Here is a 21,790-nt window from a genome sequence, read left to right as displayed (position 1 = left end):
GCTTATGCAGGATAACATGTGTTAGATTCAATAGCACTTCTCGCTAGTCTACATATTATATAATGTTATTTTATAACGCATGCATAAACACTGTCTTCTCAATAATCATGTATCTACTATAAGTTGTAAATTAAGTATCTTACCTCAAACTATCGAGGCCGAACTCAGAAAATAAATTCCAAAGGAATGTATTTATTTTCTTATTATTTTTTTTTTAAATGAACTGATTTATAATGCAGTTTTATACAGTATAAATCTGATTTTGTTGTTGTTGCTGGGTCCCTCTTGCAACATTTTTCCTAGATAGGCATTGAATATTCTAAATCCTTTTCTTCCCCATCTTCTGAATAACTTATCAAAATTAACGATACGTTTCGAAAAGGCACGCTAATGCAGAAACGCTTGATTTCAGTATAGAAACTTGAACATACTAATAAAAAGGAGCTCTATCTCCACAACACAATCTTACAGATACGAATTCTACTGTAGTGTTTTGAAAATACTTTTTTGATATTTTTTCTTAGTCGAATGGACATATTGCCTATAGTTGGTTTATCGGTTCCCGGATTGAGCGTACTACAATGATCAGATCTCATTTTAAAGTGTAGGTCTCGTCGTATATAGCTTCATTGCTGATACACGATGTAAAGACAAATCAATCAATTATTTGTTTTGTTCCACCCCACTGTGCCTCATGTGTTTACTTTAGACAATAATATCCAAAAAGGAACCAAGACACTATCAAAACAACATTTGGAAAATGTAAAATTTAAGTATTATATTATTAAGCATTATATTGCAATTTAAGTATTATATTATTTTCTTTATATTTTTAAAACAGATACTGGAGAAATTTAAGTACCGAATATGATAAAGTATACTAAATAAAATTAATGTTATGTTTACGAAAGCAATAGATTTTATGTTGTTTGCTTCAGTTTCAAACCACTTTCATCTTTGCAGGAAAAGAATCTTCCTGTTCTGACGATTGAACAGAAAGTTTGAAGGTTCTCACAGAATTTAGTGGTCAGCTTGTCAGCATGTCTGTTGTTTGGGACGTGTTGCATCTCCTCAATGATTTTCCACGACTAGTAACGTTGATACGTATTTGATGGTTGCTCGCCGTGCTGTAGCCATATACTTGAATTCCGTTTTTTTTTTTTTTTTTTTTTTTTTCTATTAGAAGGTGCTGGCTTTTTGTATCTTGTACTGAAGGATAGAGGACAGCGTGAAAGCAAGAGAAGCATTTTTAAATTTGTATTTTGCAAAATTTCCATAATGAATTACGGTTTAATTATTTGTTTCCCGGCGGCAAACGCGGTAACATAAAGAAATCGCCACTGCCCCAATACATGCTTATATTGTTCTTACCTCATGGTATCCTTAACGAAGTGGCTTTGTACATTTGAGTTATGTTGCATTCCATACCATTACTTTACCGAGGTATTTGCTGTAGCAGTCTATTCCGAAAGTAATTGCTCTCCAGGGTGTCACCACACATACTGATTCTGATCTATTATTTTCACCATCTATTCATCTGAGAACCAAACCTCCTAGAAAGCATTACTAGTAAGATAAGTAAGAAACTCCGTCATTCATATTGTTTTTGATAAAACAAGCAACAAAATGTGGGTAGGAGAGCATACAAAAACTTTATTTTCACGATCATGCATTTTCATTAATCATCCAACTTCTTTACCTAAAGGGCATAATTGCAGAACGTTAAATTATGATTGGACGACGAGATTGTGAACCGAAGTCATGTAATTGTCCGAAAATTGTTTTTGTGTTTATGCCCCACTCAGCAAGTAATTAATGTTCTTAGCAGTAGCTTTTCGATATTTAATGTCATATTCTTGATCCTTCTTTCTTGGCTTGGTATGATCATCCTTAGCCCTTTGCAGTTATATCTCTTTCTTGGTGATACTGGTTCGTGTTTTTCTTCCAACACTTTCTAGAGAAACATTACATTTCGTTGCTATTTCACATGGTTTTAAGTCACAACACTTTAACTAACCTCAGTTTCCTTCTTTTCACTTGGCATTAAGTCCTTTCTTATATCCATTGTTGTTAATTTCTTCTTAGCGCACATATCACGATAAAATTATCGTAAACTCGATTCAATTACAATAGAAACGTCAAATTCATGGAACAAAATTCAAATAAGCAACTTTTCTTTTTAATACTGAATTTAAACTGAAGATACTAAACTAACAATCTGAAATTTTTAGCATTCTTTTTCATCTGAGGGAAGCTTCAAACCTCTTGCTGGTAAATAATTGGATTGTCTTCATGCTTAAGTAGAAAGAAATGCTTCATATAAACAGAAACACCAGGTGTGTATAATGATGTTGGAAATTTGTGAAATGAGATTGGAATAAAATTTCCTCCTACCGCATCCAACACTACATTTTCTTAACATGTCCCCGCACAAAAATAACATCTAAATGTTCTCAATGCAAATTACGTGCTTTGAGTCTTTATCCCACCTTGTTGGTGTCCATGGCTATAGTAGTAATGTTCCTCGATGATAAATGGCAATCTTTGCAATAGCTTCAGTAGTACCAGGTGAGGTATAATGGAAAAATGTCCACACTTTAATTCTTCTCTGATTATGGATAGAACTACAGTTGTGACTAAGTGGCAAACAAGAGCATTACGTTCGCATAACCCCATTGACCAAGAGTTGATGAGTTTCTCACTTTTATGCGAGTAATGTATAAAAGCCATAAAGTTATATAATAACCACTACAGATACAATTAGCACTGCAAATGCTCGGCCCTTTCAATCGCACTAGTGTATGGCAAAAGCGCACTTGTATGGCATTGTGTTTTATAAATAACGTTTGCTTTTGAGAAAGAAAATCTCAATTTCTTGTGCGGCTTATCGCGGTATAGAGAAATTTAACAGAGAAAATTATACACTGTTTCACACTAAGTTACACTCATCTTTAGATATCGGAAAATTATTTATCTTCAAAAGCATTTTAATATGTAAAATCAGGGCTATTGCCGTGGCTTACTTACTCGTTCCTCGAACTGCGGCGATCTTACTTAATTTCCTTGAAAGCTCAAGTTCGTATTATTTTAATTATATATGAGGGAACTTTTATAATTCTCTGGAAAATGTCAAAGTAATTGATAATTGGGTAGTCCCATGCCAAAACCGACTAACTACATTTGTGATGAAATTGAGAACTGAGAGTTTTAGAACATTTTGTAAACTGAGAGTCTTAGCATGCCAGAATAAACCAAGTTCGTTGCTTCTTTAGTTTGCCAAGGGATGGAGTAAGTTGTTGTGATGAGTGGATTCATGGCGAGTGATGAACTTTTGAGTTCTCAACACAAATGTCACTTTATTTCAATTTCATCAAAAATGTAGTTAGTCGGTTTTGGCGTGAGATCACCCAATTTGTCTACTGAAGATTAGTGACAGTCCCTACGCAGTTGAATCCTGGAGGGTTAGACCATCTGAAATCCCGACTTTTCGCTTAACATATTTCGCTTACGCACAAGATTAACCGCGCAACCAATATTAAATCTGAATAGCTTATTTTCATATTCAGTCAGCAACGTGCATCGTATGAAGTACGGAATCTTGAAATATTTATTATGTAATTATACAGGGTGTTAATGGACTATACCGCCAAACTTTGGGAGATGATTCCTTACATCAAAATAAGAGAAAACATATGGACCTATGGTGCGGTGGCTCAGTGGTAGAGCGTTCATCTTCGGTGCTTGGGGTCACTGGTTCGATCCCAGCTCGCGCCATGCGGACTTTGTGGTGGAGAAACACCGTGCTCGTGGGTTTTCTCGGGATTCTCCCGTTTCTCCCATTTTCTTTATTCCACTATTTCATTCATTTCTCTTTATCACCGTCTCCTTTAGCCTAACCGGCAGAAGCGTGGGACGTAAAACTTAAAGATTTCTGATTGTGCCTCTAGTGGTTATTTTACTCTATGATATCTGTGCAGTATAGAAAGGGCATATGAAAAGGTCCCAATTAAATAAAATATCAAGAGTGATATCTTGATTAAATAAGGAAATGTTAGTATTTTGAAACTCTAATCTATTTAATTTATAAAATTTCAAGGTGTAAATTACAGATTTGTAATAAGTAATTTGATATTAAGGGAATGTTGATTATTTTCTTTTTATTCTAGCGATACCGGCTGGAATTCTTCAATTTCCATTTTATGGATTAGGATTAGAGTAAGTATTTGTGTTACTTTATATCAATCCTCTTAAGTCGGGTTTCCGCATGAATCTCGTGAAGGTTATAAATCAATATTCCTTTACCACATGAACTCATAGAAGACCACAGACAAGAATACAGGTAATATTAGAAAATAATCTATAACACACACGAGGTGTGTTGGAAAAGTAATCAGACAACTGTGCATGAATCGACAACGCTGCTGCTTCCCCCCTCCCCCACTGCAGTTATCTTAACGCTTGAGGTTGACTTAATACAAGTTTGAACTTCCTTCAGTTCCTATAAGATTGTCGAGAGTGTCTAAAGTGAAATTGTATTTTTGAAGTGCGTTTCGTAAAATGGACCGACAAAAGTTTGAGCAACATTGTGCTGTCAAATTTTGTGTAAAGCTTGATAAATCAGCTATTGTGACTATAAGTTACAAGCAACTTATGAAGAGCATTCCCTATCCATGACATAAGTGTTCAGATAAAATTAGTCCTTTTTAGGAGGCCGAAATAAAATTCAAGCGAGAATGAGCAAAATCCAAAATCAAGTTGATACAGAGGGGCTCATCCACATGAAATTTGTACCATCATTATAAACTGTCTCACTTTTTGTCGGGAAGTCCTAGAAAGACTCTAGAAAAGGATGGTGTGATTAGGCGTTGCACGCACTTAGATGCTGCACCATGACATGCACTTGAAGACAGTAATTCTTACACTAAGACGAGAAGATTAGCGAGGACAAGCTTCTTAGTTCTTATCGAATGACCTCTGAGTGATGGAGATGGTGATTGTGATGTGTGTGATGAACTAGAATTACAAGTAGTAATGCATAGTGCTACTGTTAGAAGTATGAGTGTCACTGTTAGAAGTGCATATGTTAATGTTAGGTGTATGGGTGACACATTAGAAGACAAACAAGAATAGTGCTAGATAATACTGGAGTTTTCATTTACATATGTAGCATATAAATAAACAAATTGTTCCAACGATACACTTTATAACATCATTAAAAATGATCTTTTTTCGGTTTTCTGGACAACTTTACATGAAGATTTATCCTCAAGCATATATACTTTATTCAAGTCCATGCAACTGTCAACTGATATACGAGGTGCGTTCGGAAAGTAACCTGCGATTGATCACTGCGTGAAGTACTGGGGGCAGGGCTACCATCTTTGCACCGACGTGCACACTAGGTTAGTCTGCATCCAGCCGTGGTAGAGTGAAGATTTTCTGGTAGTTCGACTTTTAGTAGCATCTCAAAATATGTGCTGCAACAGAAAACCCCGCCAAGTGCGAGGTGCGAGCTCTTATACGTTTTCCTACGGCTAAACAATATTCGGCAGCAGCTATTCATCAGGAAATGTGCCGTGTATGGACCAAGTATGATGAGTGAAGGAGTTGTTCGTGAATGGGTTTGTTCATTTGAAAGTGAACGAGCAAACATTCATAACAAAGAGAGGAGTGGCACCATCAGTGGTCATTGATGAACTCGTTCAATGGGACGTTTTGTCATCTTCCTTACAGCCCAGATTTGGCACCCATCGATTATAATCTCTTCATGCGTATGAAGAAGTGGTTTGGTTTGGATCTCAGCACTTTGGTGATGATTAGGAGCTGCAATATGCGTTACAGTCTAGCTCAAGACATAGGAGGGAGATTCTTATGCTGATGGAATTTCTAAGCTAGTGCAGACATAAGCGCTTGAATGTTTATGGAAACTATGTTAAAAAAATAGAGCAAAGGAATAGTTTTCAGATGTAGATAACTCTTTTTTTTTTTAACCAATCGGGGATTACTTTTCGAACTCTCCTCGTCCATCAAATCTTTCCACAATCTTATAGTCAAACAATAATTAAAATGTTAGCGTAAATCATAATTTTAAGTTATAACTCATTAAGTGTACTATACTGTCATCTTTTTGTCATAATGAAAAGCTTGATTAAGGTACACGTCAGTATTAGTTTCAACTTAATATATACAGGATGTTTCAAAACAACACCGACAACGTTTGGGAGGTGATTACAGACACCAAGATAAGACAAAAAGTATAGACCAATCTGGCTGCACAAATGCTTCCTTTCAAAGTTATTGGCTGCCGAAAACATGAAAAAATCCATTTCAAAACTATGGGACCTACCTACATAAGACTTAGGAACTAGTATGTGCCCTGTCCAAAAATCCATGTTTCAGAATCCTAAGGTGTTCACGAAACAATTTTTATAGAGGGAGTTTGGCTACAGTCATATAATTTGAATTTTTCACCAACTACCTATATAAAAATTGTTGTGGAAGTACCGGAGGATTCTGAAGTTTGGATATTTGGATAGAACACATATTGGTTCCTAAGTGAAGTCTTGACCCGACTATGGCAGGTCCTATAGTTTTGGAGCTATGAACCTTTAAAGTTCATTTTTTTCATGTTTTCAGCAGCATGTAACTCCGAAAGATAGCATTTGTGCACCCAGGTTGGTCTATACTTTTTGTCTTATCTTGGTGTCAGTAATCGCCTCCCAAACGTTGTCGGTGTTGTTTTAAACACCCTGTATATTGCATTAGTATCGTACCGTATGAATTTAGAAGTTTACAAACAAATCGATTTTCTCGAAAACTGCGTATGAGAATTTACGTTTGGTGCTGTTATTCAACTCAACCATATTTATAAATTGTTCTATATACAGTGTATGTATCTTTCTTTGTGTGCTAATAATACAAAAGAATATATATTATTTGGATTTATTGTTGTTAAATTAATTTTTGAAGAGTATTACTAAGTGATTAATTTTTTTTCTTTTTTCAAATCCAGAGCTTTGAATTATGGAGCGATTGGAACAATACTTGGTCACGAACTGACACATGGTTTTGATGATTCAGGTAATTTTTTTGTTTTTTGTTTCATAAGCAAATTATTTAGTAATTTCGAGTTGGTGATATTATTAATATATTACTGAATCATAATTGTTTGTAACATTTTCACTGAGAAATACAAATGGATTAAAGATTTTTCGAAGGCAGAATCTTGTGGGTAATATTCGGAAATGAAAGTTGAGAACTAAAGAGGAGGATGATGGGAAATCTCACTTAAGAGAAATTATATAATGTTGTACTCTTCAAATATTCAATTCCCTAGTCACATGAATTCAACATACTTACGTAAGATATTTCCGATGCAAGTAAAATTTAGTGGAAAGTATTTTTGCATCTGAAGTAAGAATTAATATTAAATTATTTTTTATAAATATACTTTGAGAGCGACCTAGTTAGTGAGGCATGAACTAATTTCATAATTAAGTAATGTCGGAACTCATTAATTGCAGAATACAAGATTCTGTACCACATTTATATAGCATACAACGTTATTGAGTTTTTGCATTGCAGTATTATTAAATAGTATTTTTGCATACATCTTGCAACAAATTTTTGGCTGAGATAAAAATTCGTAAATTTTGAGTTACACAAAGAGCCCTACGTAAAAAAACGTAAAAATTAGACTTACGTAAACAATCTATTTACGTAACTCGAGGAATATCTATATAGTGCAAACAGGAGATCGAAGACATAAGGGATGTGTATAGTAGTTTCTATTCAGTGTTTCTTCCAGGCACACCTCTGGGAGCTCTTTACTCACTCAACATGGAGCTAAGATAAAATAAATTGCTATTACATGTCACTCTTTAATGCAAGACACGTCCTTCAACAAATAGTGACTCAGTGCAACCTCCTTACAGTTTCATTTCTCCTTCCCCCCCCCTTTCCAAAAAAAACTTTTTGTAAAAAAAAAAGCCCGGTAAATCACTTGAAGTTATGCTTGGGGGACTACTACCAAATTTCACATTTGTCATTAGTGTATTACTGTACTATTGATTAACAAATATATTTCTAAACTTGAGGAAGGGAGTAATTGTCCCCAACCCTGTTATTTGACGCCTCTAGGTGTATGAGGAAAAATACACTGATTATACATAGGATATTGGTTAGAAGGCTTAAACAAGGACTTAGAGGTCTTTGAATACAATAAATAATATACTATAAGTATCAAAAGTATATCTCATTCCATACTTTCATTTTTTTTTTTTTACAGAAAGAGAAGTATATTTTATATAAAGTATTGAAAACCACACCCAAATTAATCGAATTATTCCCGAATTCATCGACAAAACAAAATATGGAGATGGAAAATCAAGGCTATAGGAAGATGGGGAAATAACGAAATTTCCTTCATTTTATTGGCACAGGACAGGGCCTACTAACTAATTAACTCTGTGACCTATGGAACCTGGAGGTTTAATGCCGCGTTCACAAAAGTTCTCCATCGACTTCTATTGTTAGCCAACTGGATCCAGTTTCTATTTTGTATTCCTATCTCTGCGAGATCCGTCCTCCTATCTGCTCCTAATGCTCGTTTTCCGATTGTATTTTCAGTTAAAACTTTGAAAGCGTTCCTATTTTCTTCCATTCTGGCTACATGTCCGGCCCACTTAATGACCCTAATAATGTTCGGTAAATGGTAATAAAATTATCTAGTTCCTCGTTATGAAGTTTCCGCCATTTTCCATTCCCGTTCCTCTTGGGTTCGAATATTCGTCTGAGGATCTTATTCTCAAATACTTTCAGTCTACGTTCTTCTTTCAGAGTAAGCCACCATATTTCGCAACCATACAGAACAACAGGCATGAAGACAGGATCCATTGGCTGTTCTTTTATCTTTCTTTCTCTCCTTTCTTTTGTGTCTGCTTTACAGCGACGATAGGAGAGAAGAAAGTGTGGCAATCATGAGAAAGAGTCGAATTTGAATTAAGGACCAGAACGGTGGTTGCTAGTCCCCTTAGTTTATTGTTTCCTGAGCCGTTAAACCCATAGCCTACAGTTATTTCTTCCTCAACAAAGTGAAATAGTAATGTTTAAAAGAAACAAATCAGTTTCACTATTTGAAAGTTTCTTGATTTACATATCCAGAATTTGGTGAAGAAAATTTGAGAGGAAAGCAGATATGTCATGTCTTATGTCTGTTGGAAAGTATGATAAGGTGTTATAAATGTCTTTAACACAGTGTAAACTTGGAGCTCAAGTGGAGTTATATCTCCACATATCCCTTCTGGATTTGCGCCTAAAGTAAGATGTTAATTTCTAGAAACACACGACATTCCGGTGTTAAGATTCCATCCCAAAAATAAGTATTAATTGATATAAAATGAACCCTTTCTTTGAAAATGAAATCTTTGAACTTAGTCCCACGAGCAGGATGTTGTTCACCATTGGCGGCTTTAGCGAGTAGGCAGGGTAGCACGGACCTACCCAAAAATTTTGAAAAATAGCATAAACGCTAAAAGATACGTTAAAGAGTAAACCCCATCAGGACGTCGCGGTCGGAAAGAGGGATTGCCGCCGTCGGCACGACAATCTACTTGTTCAACGTTGCCGACCTTTTGCCGAGGCGGCAAGCGGTCGAAAATCGTCAAGTAATATTCCCTTTGCCGACTCTTTGCCGACTGTTGCCGACCGTCAGAGCCGGCAAAACAATCGGAAAGGCCTCTTTCCGACCCTCTGCCGACTCCTTATGCCGGCCTCTTTTCGACGGCGGCGCCGGCTAATTTACTGCGCCTTTACGGTTGTTTGCCGACTGCTCGGCAAGACAACTTTCCGACGGCGGTGCCGGCGCATTTAATGCTCATTTCCGGCTGTTTGCCGACCGCTCGCCAAGGCAACTATTCGTCGCGGTCGAAAATCGCGCTGAAAGATGCCGGCGTCCGGCGCCGGCAATCCGACCGCGGCATCTGGTCCGCATGGACAAATTGTCCGACTATAGGCGGCAGAATCCTGATGGGGAATATATTTTGCACTATTTATATTAATGATAGATAATTATTTAACAAATAACATAAACCATTACTATAAAAGTAATCCCCACGGTCATTAATAAATCAAATGCGTATACATAGGATGTTATGAATTATTACTATTTAGTATTTTTATGTAGGGTTATGGCAAGTTTTTTTTTCGATTAACCATGAAATGTACTAGTACAGATTACCCAATATTAGTAATCTCTTAATTTCCAATTCCAGGTAGACAATATGACAAAAATGGAAATCTTCGCCAGTGGTGGAGCAGTGAAACAGTTTCAGAGTATAAAAACCGCACTCAGTGCTTTATCCAGCAATATAACAAATATATGCTCCCGGAAATAGACAAACCGGTAAGTGCACAATGAACAGGTAAATTATCAATATTCTTTGTATAAACAAAACTATTATAGAAATTTCCATGCTTCATAATAATATTCAGTCGATTTATGAGATTTGATTTTTCTTTAAATCGTTCTCTACGGTCGAAATTTCTTTTGTTTTCCTCACAGTAATATTTTGACTGTAGTGATATGAAAATCTGCGAAAAAAATATCCGGATTTATGCATTTCATACTTTCACTCTGGGAAATTACTCACTTCGTTGCATTTTTGGATCGAAAGATCCAATATATTTTGTTGAATCAAACATTTTCTTGTACGCCTTATATCTGGTGAACTACATATAGTGTAGTCAAACGGGCAAATCCAAACTATCGCTTAACTCAGTATGATGAGCTTATTCCGTAAAAGATTCAAAAACTCGATTTAGGGTCCGTTCAAAAATTTTGTGGTCTCTGATCCAAAAACTAATTATTGGCCAAGATCATAATCTTTTGATGATTTTTTTTGGGTCATTCCTAAAATTCTTGTTCGTTAATAATACAGGAAGAAAGGTATAGCCACCTCTTGACAGAAAAGATTTGTGTAAAAGTTTTAATACTAAATTTATATAGAAATGAAATAATGAATAAATCATTCACTCTTGTTGTTATACCAGGTGCTCAAAGTAGTACCACACGGATGTGGATTGCAATATGAGAACGGGGTAAGGATTAAAGGTCTTCACTACAGCGAAATTAAACTACCGCTAATTTTAGAGTTTTTCTGTAGTATCTTCAAAGCAAATAAAAACATTCGAAAAGCAGAAACGTAGTGAACTAGGAAATACGATTTTGCATGTGAAACCGTTATCACAACTCATCTATCTGCTTTCGATTTGCAACTGTAGATAGATTTAGTATTTTTTGCGGGTTCTGTAAATAGAGGCATACCAAAAGCAGATAGGTAAATTTTGGTAAAGGTATTACATGCAAAATCCTATTATCTAGTTCACTACGTTTCTGCTTTTCGAATATTTTTATTTGTTTTGAAGATATTACAGAAAAACTCTAAACTTAGCGGTAGTTTAATTTCGCTATGGTGAAGACGCTTAATTTCAGTTCTATATTTCATCAATCACTATGCTGAAGTGTCAAATCCATCATTATAATCATATATTCCTATATCTATATATTACTATTGCAGGTTGATGGTTCACTTACGTTAGGTGAGAACATTGCGGACAATGGCGGATTAAGAGAAGCTCTGAGAGCTTACAGAAAATTCCGGAAAAGAAATGGACCAGAACCAAAATTACCAGGACTAGAAGAATTTACACACGAACAATTATTCTTCCTAAGCTATGCCAATGTAAGTGCTTAATAAAACAGGGTTTATATATTTTCATAAAAAAAAAAGAAAAGATAATTATGAGGAATATAATAAGCTTTACAATTAACTAGCAAGGTTTCCTTCATGTTACTTCTATTTTGTTTGTTTGTTTGTTTATTTGCAACTTTTCCGTCTCATTGTGAGATTAAAATTAAGAAATAACCAAACTAAGTCCTATTATAGTTTTCTTCTTCCAGTTAATACGTTGATTTTCACATTTTCAAAATATCCAAATATTTATCAATTCTTGAATCACGAGTGAATCTAGAAAGGTCAATGGCGGAGGGGCGAATTGCCTCTTGTACGATGAATGTAGGCTCAAAGTACGGAGTTTTATATCGAAGCAGAATAAAGTAGTACTGATTTCTTGTATTTTTGTTGGCCGCTAGCTTTTATCTATTGTATGTTATAATTGAAATGTAATACTAAATAGCTGTGGTTAGAAGAAAGGTAATCTTTGTGTGTGGGTGGGGCGGGAATGGAGCGGGAATGGTCTGCGATTGTCTGAATTGGTTTGAGTTGAGTAGGAAATTTAGCGTCCCATCCATCAGGAGGTAATATGACACATAGATCTACAACTTAAAGTGGGAATCGAAATACATGAGTTCCCGCCGGGAATCGAACTCAAACCTTCTGCGCAGAAGACAGACACCTAACCATGGATTTCCCCCCGTTATTTAAATACACCACGAAAATCCTAAGAAAACCGTCCCAAGATTCTGATCCACCTCACACCATCTTACATGGTTAAGTCTCTTTGTGGTCAGCTCACCTCTCAGTGGCGGATCTAGAAGGTATAAACTTTGGGGGTGACTGCCAGAATCTAAACTATGATAGGTATATCATGAGTTTATTATAAACTTTCAAAAATATATAAATAATAGGTTCCATTCTTTTGGTCACTCAAAACACTGGGTGGGCCTTGGCCCCCGGCACTTGGAGAGATCACCTCCACTTTTTTTTTTTTAATTTTAGTAAACAACTTAAAGGCTGAAAAATATAAAAAAATGTAGAAAGTAAGCAATGGTATGTACAAAACACTAACCTCTTTCCATAGGTCAGAAATTTGGTTACCCAGTTTATGACGCGATAACCGTTCGGCAAAAATTATAAACTACGTATGTGAAAGTTCTTAAAACCAATAATTAGTTTACTAGCGTCTTGTGAACACTGATGTTTAATTTTCTTCATGGTAAACTCATCACAAAGAAAAAAAAAGAGAATTAAAAGGAAGACAGTAGACAGACGAACTTATGTACTAACTTTGTAATGAATTGTATGTAACATTGTTACGGTGAAGGGTTCAGCCGTTCTATTACGGTTCCGGGGTTCTAGCAGCATTGCGCTGCGGAGTGCACACCGTCCTTAACCGGCCTCCGTGAAGAACTCCCTATTCCCTGCCCGTAAATAATACAGCTTTGCACTATTTTATTCACGGGTACGGAAAGTTCGTCCCCACGACGATCGCTTAAGGAAGGTGCGATACACCTCACCGTTACGGTCCAGATTCGGACGGGAACCACCTGGGTGAAGATCTAAGACGTATTGCGAAAATAGACGAGAGCATCACCTACTTTCAAGAACCATGCACAGGTTATCCAACAATCACCTTCTTATTACGTCATGCAATCTGTAAAAGAAAAACTGACAAATGTATATCTTAATGTGCCATTTATTTAAAATGAATAAACGTACCTGAGATAAACAATCTTTCCCTTACATTATTCGCCCCGTTTACGTAATGAGTTTGTAAGTGCACTTTATTACTTACTTCGTTATATTGTCCGCCATGGCTTGGTGAAAGACGTGATCACATTTTAGGTTGGAACACTATATATCCGTCGAATCCACTGACCAAGATCGTCCTTTCTTCCAATATTGAGAATTTAGTAGACGGTTATTGCAAGTGAACACATTGATGACATTATGTCGTGGTTTTGATCAGGAGTTGACCGGTTTTGGGATATTTTTGTGTTGGTCGTTTACTACATGTCCGTTGCGTTTTAGTACCACCTTCCAAGTCCTTTGTGCTCTCTTTTTAGTCTCCAACACGCCCCCTCGTTGTTATAAAATACCACTTGGGGCTAATTTGTTTTGATAATGAGTAGCATAAGAATTGCCAAAATGTTCAAGTTAATAATACTGTTTTCGTTAATAATTTCTACATATTCGAAGACAGTGACGAACGTCTAAATTACAAGGTAACTAATATTCCACTTAAAAAAACGTTTGAGGACGAGATAACGTAGTGATCAGCAAAATAGCTGAGTCACTCTTATTCACACACACCAACACAACACAACGAAAAACTAGTTGTCCTCTCATCACTTTCCTCTTTCTCTTCTTCTATCCTGTCTTTTAACACCACTAGGCGGCAGCACAATCAACAAGAAGCATACACCGCACAAAGTGTACGAATTCAGACGAACGTCACATCACGCTCTAACGCAGAATTCGCGTTTATACGAAAAACATTATAAGCAGAATTTTAGTACAGTTACATTGGCGGTCGAAAGGAATGTACGTGCGCCATTGGATAATGGTAAACGTTCAAGAACCCTGACTGTAATTCCACTTCAACACTCACCACTGTTCCAAAGTGAAGACGAGCATTAGTTCACAATGAAGGTTATAAGAACTTTCGCCGAGTTACACTTCATCAGATGAAAAAGTTTCATTAAGTTTCATTTAACGTAGAAAAACGACAAACGCGTGGGGCATTTATACTCCTACATAAAAGTTTCATGGGGCTTTAATATGTAAAGTCTTTAAAGTTCTTTTTTTTTTTTTTTTTTTTTTTTTTTACATTCGGCACTGCTACTAAATTAAACATTTATAGGTGCATGACTCACAATTAATATTCAAATAATTCTCATGATATACCTTTAATATGCAAATTATTATATTGCTATATGCGCTTTTACCATTAAAAATTAACACAAACATTATATGAAATCATGGCATTATTTAGAAGTAAAATATTCACATTACTAACTTTACGATATTATACAAAAACTATAGAACACGAACAAATAATTATCATGAACAGCTCAACTTTTCAACAAACAGATAAAACAAATATTATTTGAATAATATACTTCAATATTTCACGAAAGTAAATGAACAAACTTATTCTACACACATGATATTTAAATTGCATAAATGACAAAACATACTTGCGTTTCTCAAGCTATTCTGACAAAAAGTTACAAAAACAAAATTGTTATTCACAAATACATAGGTTACACATCATTTAAACAAATAACTACACGAAACAAATTTATTACCACTCTATTGTACTGTAACAATAAGAGTGAGGCCAGATAGAAGTAAGTCTGCCACACTTTTACGCTAATAAGCGCCTATCCACTTAAGTTTTTAAGTCTCCCTTCCCCATTATACATTTATATTATTATCCCACCCCTTTGGAATGGCAACAAGACCTTCTAGTGAGGTAGGAATATAAAGCAACATAGAAAAATGTACCCAAAGGTTAAAAATAAATGAAAGGGGGGGAAGGTTGCCATTCATAATTCAATTCTCGTGTCACAGTGTTCCACTGACACATAAAAACTTACTCTTACTCTGACTACATCAGAGCATATCATCGTTTATATTCTTAATAACACATGAATGCTACACAATTCACCTCGTACATAAGGTGTTTTAAAATTTTACAGTTAGCCTTGATGACTTATCACAAAGCATCAACAAGACAATACAATTATTCATGTAAACGAGTTTTTTTTTTTTTTTTTTTTTTTTTTACATGTCACGTCTGTTTAGCTTAGGATTCAGCAAATGATTTAAAGCTATCACAAGAGTACGATATCGACAATCTAACTTGTCGTTTAAACATTGCAAATATGTATCACATTTCAATAGTTCTTTCAACAACAACTGAACATTAAACTTATTACTTTCGCTCTCGTTGAAAACAGACAAACTAACTTTCGTTATATTCAAAGAATTTACATTTACTAAAGTTTCTGGCTCACAAGAATCGGTTTTTTCACTATTTTCTTTTACAGAATCAAATTCTTTTTCATGAATATGTTTCTTAGCTAATTCTAACCAGATGTTCCTAGTTTTTTGAGTGGGTCTCCACACTCTCATACGATCAATAGAATGTACGCCACAAGATTCTCCAGTTAAAGGATCTACAAGCTCAAAAACTTTGTCTGAAATTTTATTTTTACAAAACAGTGGACCTTTGTAAAGCATGAAAAACTTGCGGATCTTTTTGTCTACTGCCGAACTCAAATGTGATTGCAACAAAAATACCAAATCATTTTCTTTTATTTTGTATTTTCTTTCTTGGGACGCATTATATTTCTCGTTTCTTTTTCTAACTTTTTCACTTCTACGGTAGTCAGCCATTATGAGTTTATTTTCCCAATTTACAGGTTCACTTTCATCATAGCTTTCGTTTGTTACAATGCCAAAATGCTTCAATACAGAATAATTTGCTTTTACATTCAAATGAAGACTAGCAGGGCTGACACCTAAACTACTACACACAGAATAATTTAACAAAATGACAATCTGAGGTATGTATCTTTCCCAAGAAGTATGTTCTTCGTTACACAACAATTTGAACAACCTATTCGTCTCCCTATGGATACGTTCTACAATTGAACTCTTTGGATGGTAAGGTGTTACATAATGAATTTTAATACCATATTCTTCCATTTTAGATTTAAATTTTGCTGATACAAAACATCCACCATTGTCTACTAGTATGGATTTTGGAATTCCCATGGTTACAAAATAGTAATATTCTAAACATCTCAAAACACATTTAGTCGTTGCATTTCTGATTGGGAACATTGTGTAATATCTACTAAATACATCTAAAATTGACAATGCAAATTTATTTCCAGTATGAGAAGGTGGATAAGGTCCTAACAAATCGATCGAGACCATGTCTCTTACATTCTTTACAGCTACAGTTTGTAAAGGTCTAGCTGGTGGCGAAGTTTCAACTTTCGTACGTTTACAAACAACACAGTCACGCAAATAATTGCTGATATCTCTACGCATGGACTTCCAGTAACAACAATCACTTACAAAGCCTAAAACCTTTTCAAAACCAAAATGACCTTGTTCATGATAATTTTGAATTATATCGTTTACAAGTGAAGGAGGAATACAAATTTTCCATTGATTAGGAAAATGGTAACTACGATTCAACAAAATTCCATTTTCAATTTTGTAAAATTCACCAATATTTCGATTCTTAACCTTAACGTAAGGATCGTTGGGATTCTCTAAGTACTTCATGATATTTTCATACTCCGGATGTTCTCTTTGCTTGCTAATTAAATCTTGAACAGTTAAATTTTTAAAACAAGATGGCAACACTTCGTACTTATTAACTTGATACTTTTCAACCTCAGGAAACAGAATGATACGTGACAATGCATCGCTAGCTTGATTATCTTGACCTTTAATATATACAATTTGTACATCAAATCCCTGAATTTGCAAACTCCAACGAGCAAGTCTAGAATTCCACTGTCTCATTTTGTGCAAGTATACCAATGAGTTATGATCCGTGTAAATTTTTACATGCCTTCCATACAACAATTGAGACCAACGTTTGAGCGCGACTACAATTGAAAGGCACTCACGTTCAGTTACAGTATAATTTTTCTCAGCAGGTTTTAACGTTCTACTATAAAACCCTAAAATATGTTTCTTACCATCCACTTCTTGAAAAAGAATGTTTCCTAAAGCAACTGAAATACAGTCTGTAATTAAACAAAAATCATGATCTAACAAAGGATGTGCAAGCATTACCTCTTGAACCAATTCACATTTCAATTGGTTAAAACTATCTTCACAAGATTGATCCCAGATCCATTTTTTATTTTTCTTTAACAAACCAAATAAAGGTTCAGATTTTTGAGCGAAATTTTCAACAAATTTGGCGCACCACTGAAACAAACCTAAAACTCTTTGCAATTCTTTTAAATTTCTAGGCCTTGGTAGGTCTTTAATACACTGTACATAAGAAGAATTTTTTGTTATGCCTTGCGGACTGATGTCGAACCCTAAAAAACTAAATTTCGTGTTACAAAAAGTACACTTTTGTAGATTTAATGTCATGCCAGCCTCGTAAACTTTCTGAAATATTTGATCCAAAAACTGTAACTGTTCTTCAAAAGTCATAGAAATTACAGAGACATCGTCGATGTACGAGACTACTTTTTCATATAAACCTGCCCCAAGGACAGTTTGCAAACACAACATAAAAGCAGCTCCTCCGTTTATGTAACCAAACGGAACTCGAGTATACTGATACATTTTTCCATTCCAACAAAAAGCTGTGTATTGTTTACTTTCTTTACTTAAACATACTTGTAAATAACTTCCCACAAAATCTAAACAAGACACGAATTGGATTCCTTGAAATTTGATAAGAAGGTCATCGATTTTATTGACTTTTAACTGCTTTAATTTTACAAATTTGTTCAATTGAGTCAAATCTACGACAGTACGAAGTTTACTAGTGTTTTTCTTAGCTACACACAACAAAGGATGACAATGCACAGAAACACATTCTTCCACTACGTTACATTCTAGCCATTCAGCTATTTGCTGTTCAATATTTTCTTTGTACTTAAAAGGTAATGGGTACTGACGTTTTACAATCGGTTGGTCTGTTTCAACTTCGATGGTGTATTCAAATTTATTACATTTACCTGGCAAATCGCTAAAAACCAATCTATGTTTCAACAATAAATCATACAGTTGCTGTTTTTGAACATTAGACAAATTTTCAATTTCAAGAACTTTTGTTCTAATTTCAGTAACAGAAGGAAAGTGACTTTGGGTATTACGAGTAATTTTACTTGTATTACAAACATCCAAATTTATTTTTACATTGTTATGAGACATTTGAATTTCCTCATCCAATTTATGTATTTGTTCCCCATAAAAATGATACAAAAAATTTACTTCAGCAGCTTCGTTCAAACGTGCTTGTTTTATTTGCTCTATGTTTAAATCATTGTTGGTAGTGTACCTATCTACATGTTCAAATGCTTTACTATTTTCTAACAAACTATCCATCCATTCCTGCGTCAGCTGTTTCTTATGAATTTCTAAACTCTGAATTATCGGACACTCTAGCACAGGTTCGACTACATCTTCGTTTTCGCTTTCAATAGTGGAATTAGCGTCAACACAATTCGCATTATTTAATTGAAAACCAACCTTATTAACACTCTCTCTAGTAAGTATTTTTACTTTACCTTTACTTTCATTACTCAGAAGGGGGTCACTACCAAATCCGTGTTCATACTCTTTCATTGGTACCTTACAAGTGTTAGGGTCATAACCTACAGTAACGGGTAACGGATTTCTCGCCAAAGTCTAATTTCGCATTAACTAGCGAGGAAATCTCTGCCTAGCAGACAATTACAATTAAGGTCATTGACAACAATAAATCTAACATCACAAGTTACAGGACCAACTTCTACACAGAGGGTAACCTCGCCCTTAACTGATTTTGTTCTTTTACCACTATAATCTACTAGAACAATTTGAGGAGCGGGTTGCAATACAGCGTTTGACACTATATTAGATATTTTTCTCCACGCATTATAACTTAACAAGCTAGCCGAAGCACCTGAATCGCACAGAGCATACAGATTTTCATTCATAATTTTGACAAGAATTTCAGCAGTGGCACATGAATTTACATTAGTTTTACAAAAATCTTTAGTTTCTTCTTCATCAGATGAGAAAACATCATCCCACTGTACTACATTTATCAGATTTTTATCAAGCTTTACAAAAACAGTCTGACTATTTGGAAGGAGTGCATTATTTAACTCATTACTACACGTTTGAATTAATTCCCTGCTATGAGCACTCTTCAGGCAGGGTGCTTCTAGTTTGGGGGAGGAAATCTATTTTGAAACCCAAAATTACCTGCAGTGACGTTCGTAAAATTCGGTCTTGGTGGCCTAAAGCCGGTAGGATTACCAAAATTCGAAGGATTTACAAAATTTCCATTACTGTAACCGGTCTGAGGTGAATTTCTTGTTTGGGAATTACCATTCACCGATCTATTAGTCACATCACTAGTGGCTTCATTTTGATTTACATTAGCATTGCTATTGCTTACATTTGTACTATGATTGCAAAAACACACACTTTCTTCATGCCTACCAGAACTACTGTTGTTATTCCATTTTTTCTTTTTGTTTCTACGAAAGGAATTTTTTCTTTTCCGATTACCTCTGTTGTTTGGATTTTCGTTCGAGCACGCCTGATCCGACTCATCACAATCATTAACATTATTCTGATTACTTTCACGCTTACCATTCTTATTAACGGACACCTGGTTGACTTTCAGAAACCTATGATTGTTGCTGTTGTTACGATTATCAGACCTGGGAATTGCTTCTAATCTTTGTATAACGGACAATACAGAAGACAAATTCATAGTAGACAAAGTTGTTAACTGACGCCGGTAGTAAGGTGGAATCAAATTAAGAATCATACTGATAGCTAACGATTCTTTTATGTCGGGATTGATTTCTTGAATCTTATTACATCTATATGACACGAAATTGTACACACTTCCGTCAACTTTTGCATCATATGGTTTGTATTGCAATACCATTAACTTGTTAGCGCGAACCTGTTCATTCTCAAACTCTAATTTGAACAATTCGGCAAAACGATCGTAAGAAGTGAAAAACCCACAATTGTTTATGTACCAATTTTGTGCAGAACCAGTCAACAAAAATTTGATAATGTCTAAATATTGACTACGAGAAATTGACATAAGCGAAGCTTGATCTTCAAACTTACGTAAGAACGCAGTGGCAGTCAATTCATTCTCGTGACCGGAGAATTTCTCGAAAGATTCTAAATCTCGTAATTTCAAAGCTACTTTTCTTTCTCGCTTTTTCCTCCGTTTGATTGTTTTTACCCCAACAAAGCTATTATCACTGTGAGAGTCCGAAGAATCGTTTGCACTTAACACCGAACTAACATCATAGTCAAGAAAAGGGTTGGTATTTTTACGTACACTGGTATCAACTTTTTCTTCTTTAATTTCTGCCTCGGGCTTTACATTTCCCACGAACGTAGATGACCTAATTTGACTTTCGATCATACTCACGCGCAAGTTTCTGACCTCTTGATTTACTATCTCGAATTTACTTTCTACTTCACCCTTAACATCATCTATTATCGTTTGAGTATGATGAGCTATTTCTCGTGTTGCAATACTTACATCATAAATTTCACGAACACTTTGATCTAATTTCGTGATTCTACTTTCGTGTTCACCCACTTTTTCCTGCGCTCGCTCAGCTTTATCATTCACTAAATCGACATCGGAACTTAAATCCTTAACTTTATTTCCAATCATTATAATACGTTCCTCAGTGTCCCTAACTTGATCTCCTAACTGATTAGCTCTAGCATTGACAAAACGTATTTTGTCTTCATTATTTTTCACGGCAAGCTTAACTTCATCAACCTTTGTTTCTTGCACATTTAATTTCTCCTGAAACTGTGCTGACAGTTTTTCAAAGTTATCCGCACAAGTACGACTAACCCTGTCTATTTCACTTCTCATTTGTACTAACTCAGTCGACAGTGTCTGAATTCGCCCATCCATCCTATGTTCTAAAGTTTCTAATTTACCTGTAAGGTCGTTAGAGAATTTTTCTATCTGAGCTTGGGTTTCACTTTTCGACTCAGTAATGACATCATTGAGTTGTCGCTTAGTGTCATTAATAGCTTCAAGCAAAGTTTGCAAACTCAAATTTTCACTTTCTGCCATGATTGCAAGCTACAAGTATATGAACACAACAAACACCAATTTAGCGCATATAGCATATCATGAGAAATAAAACCTGTCAAATATTACACCCAGATCTTCTCCCAGATGTTACATCCGTTACGAATCAATTAATAAAAACGTGAATTATTATTAATTAATCCGTCCCTGGAGGGAAACGCCATTCTGTTACGGTGAAGGGTTCAGCCGTTCTATTACG

At 35.3% G+C, this 21,790-nt stretch overlaps 1 protein-coding gene across 1 annotated transcript in view; it reads left to right on the top strand.

Annotated features, from left to right (window-relative positions):
* LOC145667826 (neprilysin-11-like) overlaps nucleotides 1–21,790 on the top strand; it is a 124,036-nt gene that overhangs the window by 72,458 nt on the left and 29,788 nt on the right. Inside the window, exons 14-17 of the mRNA XM_081735258.1 lie at nucleotides 4,167–4,215; nucleotides 7,013–7,080; nucleotides 10,272–10,402; nucleotides 11,577–11,741. Of these exons, the coding sequence (XP_081591384.1) occupies nucleotides 4,167–4,215; nucleotides 7,013–7,080; nucleotides 10,272–10,402; nucleotides 11,577–11,741 (413 nt within the window). The remainder of the gene's footprint in view (nucleotides 1–4,166; nucleotides 4,216–7,012; nucleotides 7,081–10,271; nucleotides 10,403–11,576; nucleotides 11,742–21,790) is intronic.

This window comes from Thermobia domestica, chromosome 13, assembly GCF_964235325.1.
Source record: "Thermobia domestica chromosome 13, izTheDome1.hap1.1, whole genome shotgun sequence".
Taxonomy (NCBI): domain Eukaryota; kingdom Metazoa; phylum Arthropoda; class Insecta; order Zygentoma; family Lepismatidae; genus Thermobia; species Thermobia domestica.
The sequence above is the reverse complement of the archived record's forward strand: the minus strand, read 5'-3'. Positions and strand labels throughout refer to the sequence as shown.